General features: G+C 43.3%; 1 protein-coding gene across 1 annotated transcript in view; it reads left to right on the forward strand.

Moving 5' to 3' along the window:
- MICU1 (mitochondrial calcium uptake 1) overlaps positions 1-5068 on the forward strand; it is a 190604-nt gene extending 185536 nt beyond the window's left edge. Inside the window, exon 12 of the mRNA XM_069980528.1 lies at positions 4773-5068. Coding sequence (XP_069836629.1) covers positions 4773-4933 — 161 coding nt within the window. The 3' untranslated portion in view covers positions 4934-5068. The remainder of the gene's footprint in view (positions 1-4772) is intronic.
- The last annotated feature ends 1156 nt before the right edge of the window (positions 5069-6224 follow it).

The raw sequence follows: 6224 nt of genomic DNA on the forward strand, positions 1-6224 counted from the left end.
ATCCCCCGGTCCCTGCAACTTCCTTCTCCAGAGACCGGGAACCTGCGGGTGCGTGCGGCCAGGAGGGCCGCGTGTGAACTCAGTGCTGGTTATGAAGAGCGGGTCGGCTCTTCCGGAGTGAGTGGCGGCCGGGAATGCCGCGTGTCTGCCAGGTATGAGGAGCGGGTCAGCCACTGTTCGGGGTGAGAGGAGATGGGGGGCGATGGGCTGCTGCCAACTGTTAGACTGCTGCAGGGCAGGGGATGGGAGGTCAACTGCCCCAATAGTAAATATGCGTCCTGGATGGAATCCCAGGCAGGTTGGGGGCGGTGACACTGGGGAGCTGAGGGGGCGGAGGAGAAATACCGCAAATACCGCCCTGGCAAAGTTGAGGTCGGTTTACCGACGCCAGGGACGGTATCGGTATTTTCGCGGTATACCGCCCAGCCCTAGCAGAACGTTATATGACCTGGGTCACCTGCTAGGAGTATGTATGTGCTGTGTGTTTTATATATACATAAAATAACAAAACATGACTTCATAATAGAAAGCAAAGCTGTTTAAATAAGAAAAAAGGCAAAATAATGGTGGAAAACACACACAGATGTCTAGGTGCCTCTATGCGTATAGGAAAGTCTGATCGATGACACTGCAATGTGGGCAAAGTAATTACAAAGACAAGGTAACCCTTGCACTGGCTACCTCCTCCCTTATTTGCTAAGTGGAATAAGAGAAGAACTTAGGGTCAATTTACACAGGTTATCTGATAGATTATCTGCCAAAGATTTGAAGCCAAAGCCAGAAACCGACTATAAACAGAGATCTGGTTATAAAGGAAAGCCTGAGATTTTTCCTCTTTTCAAATGCATTCCTGACTTTGGCTTCAAATCTTTGGCAGATAATCTGGCACCCTTACCCCATGCAATTTGTTCCTGACTTCCTGAGTTTGACACCCCTGGTGTACAAAGGAGCCTTAGAACCAATTGGATCAATTGGACTCTTCCTTTAAGGACAGGCTTCATGTTACTTATCGTAAGTACTTATCGTAATCTAGATTGGATAACAACCCCCTAAGCCTTTATTAAAGGAAATGTTCAACTATTTTTATTATTTTATATTCTGGGTTCAAAATTCTGTGGTGCTAAAGAAATGTAAGTGGTGATTAAGCAGCTTTAGGCTTGGCTGCTACCTTTTTACAGCGGCAGCCTAGCAGCCCATTGTGGGTCTCATACGGACAGCCATGCTTCAACACCAGGACTGGAGAAATCAAAATATTGACAGGTCTGGATGGTAGAGGCACGGCTGTATAGATTGCCCATCAGTGTAATGCTGACATGCATAATACACTGCAATACTGGGCAGTAAAAAAGTCGTGTAAACCAGAAAATAGTACCAATAAATACTACTTAGTTTTTGTGTATCCAAGCCCCTCCCCCCCCCCTCCCCTCTATAAAGAAGCCTTACTAGTAGCTTGATCCCTGAGCTAGTTGCAGGATGGTATGAAACCGATATTTCAGACAGTTCTGGGGCGGCTTGTTTAAAGGGAACCTGTCACCCCCCGTGCCGGGGTGACAGGCTCCCGACCCCTGTTAGAGCCCCCTATACTCACCTAATCCCGCCGGGTCCCGCTTCTGGAGATGGTCGGGTGACTGAGATCTCAGCCGCTGCAGCCCGGCGCACGCGCTCCTCAAATGAGTCCAACACCCATAGAGAATGACGGGCTCTAATGGGGTGTCGGGAGCCTGTCACCCTGGCATGGGGGGTGACAGGTCCTCTTTAAAGGTAAACTAACAGCATGTTAGAAGACTTTAACCTGCTGTTATGTTCCTGTAGCGCACTGGACGCGGAGAAAGAAGGTAATTTTCTGACCTTCATCTTCTGCCATGCTTCTGTCTTGTGTTTGGGTGGGTTTACACATACCGTATCTGCAGGTATCCACAGGGGATTTCAAGGCAAACTCACAGGGGGAAATCCGCCGCAGATACGGTATGTGTGAACCCACCCATCAATATTATAATCAAATCAGGTGGCTTGGTGTTCTGGGGGTGGGACTACTGCCTTTAGCGCATCGATCCTCCCTGTCGGCACTGCTCAATATTCATGAGGGAGGTGGCAGCTGTGGTGGATCGGTGTACTGAGGGTCGTATGCCACCCCTAGTTCACCAAATAACCCAATTTAGTTAATAATTAAACAAAAGATTTAGCAAAACAAGCGCTTCCTAGCCCTTTGGGATCATAACATCGGGTTAGTTTCTTCTAACCTGACGTTAGTTTTACTTTAATGGAAAAGGAAATAAGATAGAAACATATTTTTCTGATTCAATATATTACAAAAGTTTCTCATGTTGATCTATGCAGAGATATAATTATTCAGATAACTGCTGGATGTCCCATTTAAAACAAGTGTGTTACTTGTATTTTCTAATTCCGTCAACGGGTCAGAACTGCTTTTATTTTATTCCTAGAAGACTGAAAAGGCAAAGATGTGTTATCCTTCAATCTTGTGTTTGTGACACTTAAGAGAGACATGCAATTGTCTAAAAGTAATCGAGTTGGGGGAAACCACATTCTTGGAAATAAATGTAGCCATAGTCATTAAACCTTTCTGCTGGTAAGAGAGTATCTGCAGCAAATCGTATAGAGCCAGGCTGAGGAATTATAGCGTTTGAGAAGAGGCCGTTACGCTCCTATGTTCTTATTTGCTGCCTTCAGTCGATTGCCAAGCACTGCAGTATGGATTTAGCTGCCTCTTGTGAGTTACGTTATCTCACTTTCTCTGAGAAGATGGATCTTTTCTACAAAGTAATATTCTGATCCTTGTTTAGTAAATAAAGCATTCTGTCAATACTGGTGCAGTGAGCTATGCAGAATTTCAGGTTTCTTCTGCTCGCTCTAGATTTCATTTCTTATATTTTTTTTTATCATTATTTTCCATTCTTAAATAAGTTATCATATGTATTTAATGAGAGTTCCTGTCCTTCTGTAACCTGCACATAACTTTTGGAGGGAGAGTTCACAGGTATCTGTTGCCTGCTTACAGTTTGTTTCTCCTCCTGTATTCCTAAGAATTATATCACAGCTCAAATAATATATTGAATTCTGAGTTGATAGAGGGTCCCTTGTTTAAGAGCCTTCTCTATAACCCATAGTCAACAGCGGCTGCAAAAAGTCTTCTACTGTGGAAGATGCATTATGTCTGTTGAATACATGGACAGCCTATTAATTTCAAGGGAAACCATGTAATGCCTCATTGCTGTTGTGCTTGGGCTGGAGGGAAATAAACCACCTGTTGTTTGATTCTTCAAGAAATTACAGTTGAATGCTTGTGGTCTCTTCAACAGGACACCCTGAGATCAGATTGTTGCGAAGGGTCCCCCTAAGAGAATTTTTCATAGTGGATGCCATGTTCGGGATAGAGAGCCGCTATGAATAGGTGTACAGTGCTGATGAGTGTTAAACATTAATGACCCAAAAGGTTTAAGAGCTGCTGACACCACATATTGTCTGTATGTCCAAGCTGTATGTTGAGATACCATGAAAAAAAATATCAGAAATACACTACAGCCGAGCCATTGGGTTCAATAGACAAAACATAAACAGACTATATATTTTATTCCCATAACACAAAGCATGGTAGACTCTAGCTTGATGATCTGGAAATAAAATGTATAGTTGTCTAAAACCAACTAAATGTAGTCACAAGTGTGGTTGGTTTATTGAACCGGATGGCTACCCCACAGTCACACTGCGGTACATATCAGAATACCTTTTTAACAGTATCCTGACATATTTCTGCATAAGAAATGCCCTTTTAACATTTACCAAGGCTCATATAGTTAAAGGCCAAGACTTTTTAGCATCCATACCATAGTTTGAGAATAAATACAATCTTTTTTGGGGTGTCATGACATCTTGGCCACACAAGTGAGTTTGGTTTAGAAGTTCATGGTCCCTATAATAAAGTACGGTGGTGGTCGAGTTTTTATATGAATGCCTAAATGGTGAGGAATTGTACCTCTGTGCTGAGATGTAGTGCAGAATATTGAAAAAGAAGGATGGTACTTAAAGAAAACTTGCTAAGTACTAGTACGTTACTTACCTAAATATATCCAACAGGGTTTTTTTTAAATTCATGCTTCATGGCAGGTAATTTAGGAGTCACGGGACACTTTTTCCAGGCCTTGGCAAAGTGTCAGGTGACACGAAAAGGCCATTGGTCAGGAACTGTCTGTGTGTTACTCCTGTATTTAAATTACCTACCATGCAGTATGAATAAAACACTCTATTTCATTGGAAGTTGGTAAGAGTCATGATATTTTTCCTCTATCTTTTAGATCTTCCCTGGACTTGAATTATAACACTGAGCACACTGACTGTTTGCTTTACTTGTAAGATTCCCTATACTACCTGCAGTGTGTTTCGGTGGTGTCACCCATTCAATTTCTGTATAGTTACTTATACTTAGGATTTAGTCAAGGTTTTCTTATTCTTGCAAACCTGGATTTGTTTTTTGAGTTTCTTTATTTTTACTAATAATAATGGTATCCAGTAAATACCTACCCTGTTTATATCTATATATGCTGTATTATTTGCATGGCTTCCCTGCTGTCACCTTCTGTTGGTTGAAGTAAAATATCTGAAGTGCTTTTTAGCAGTTTCTTTTACTCTTTGGTTGGCAGCTGTTAATCTTGCTGGCGTATGTCATTCAATGATGTATGGGCCATAAGCTGGCAGGAGCTTGGCAGGCATTCTGTAACGGAAAGTCATCTTTCTTTAATTCTATTTCCTGACAGGGAACGGGGAACTGAGCAATAAGGAGTTCATCGCCATCATGAAGCAGCGTTTAATGAGGGGGCTGGAGAAGCCCAAAGACATGGGATTCACTCGCCTTATGAGAGCCATGTGGAAATGTGCCCAAGAGACAGCCTGGGATTTCGCCTTACCAAAGCAGTAAGAGGAGGAAAGGAGTGGAGTCCCCATAGCAAATCCAAAGATGATAAAAGACTTATGAGTGCAAAGACTGTTGTAATATGAGAAAAAGTCAAAAGGATCATTGTGAGGAACATGCAGTACATGCTGTCTGTCTACACCATGATATACTTGCTTTATGTTACTGTTTTGTCATCATTTAATCATGTTTTATTACCTAGCCACTGGAAGTGTGGTTGCTTGTAATCTAGCAATAGCCAAACGACCATACAGTAGCCTTCTATCCTAAATGGAGTTGGGACTATAGATAAGTAGATACTTCATGTTGAATCAACCAGTTAGTGTCATTGCATCTATGGTCACAAAAAAGCAATGAGTTTTTGTAGTAAAATTTATCAGACTTGGTTAAAAAGTGGTAGCATTAAACCTTCACCAAGACGTCGCAAATATTACAAGCTATGGATGCTTTTTGAAAAGCCCTTTTTTTCATTCTTCTTTAGTACTTATGCCACAAAATCATTTTCTCTATAGATCGGTATTAAAAATTTTGCTTAGTTTCTCTTCCCTTCTTCTGGTTTCCTGATGCTCTATTCTCCCTTTGTAGTTCCTCTAACACTGAGAGAACAGCAAACCCACTTATTTTTCCATGAGTAGAGGCTAACATTGTTAAAGGACAACTCCCACAAAAATTTTTTTTTGCTCATTTAACACACATTACAAAGTTATATAACTTTGTAATGTGGTTAAATACCCGGCCTGGCCCCCTTCCCCCACTTTCGGACCCCCGACCCCCCACCCCGGAAGTTAAGGAATGTATACATTACCTATTACGATCGTCACGGTCCTCTTCTCCGGGGCGGCATCTGGTGACGACGACGTCAGAGCCGAGGGGCGGTTCGGGTCTTCTTCCTCCTCGGCGTCTTCATGCAAAGTGAATGGGGATGAAAAGGCTGCTGGTGCACATGCGCACCAGCAGCCTTTTCATTGGCTGGAGCGCATCACATGGCTTCCAGCTTGCTCAGCCCTGATTGGCTGAGCTTGCTGGAAGCCATGTGATGCGCTCCAGCCAATGAAAAGGCTGCCGGTGCGCAAGCGCACTGGCAGCCTTTTCCATCCCCTGGACCCGGAAGTCGGAGACATCGCTGGATGGCGGACGGCGGCGACGGAGAGGCGGACGGCGGGCGAATCGAGTGGCGATCGTCACCGGAGAGATGGTGAGTATGGTGTCTGTGTGTGTCTGTGTTTTTTTTTTTTTTGGGGTCCCGCGGGAGTTGTCCTTTAATGAAGGCGATTGAGAAAGTTGACCAATTTGATGC

The sequence above is a fragment of the Dendropsophus ebraccatus genome, chromosome 8 (genome assembly GCF_027789765.1).
Source record: "Dendropsophus ebraccatus isolate aDenEbr1 chromosome 8, aDenEbr1.pat, whole genome shotgun sequence".
NCBI classification, from domain to species: Eukaryota; Metazoa; Chordata; class Amphibia; order Anura; family Hylidae; genus Dendropsophus; species Dendropsophus ebraccatus.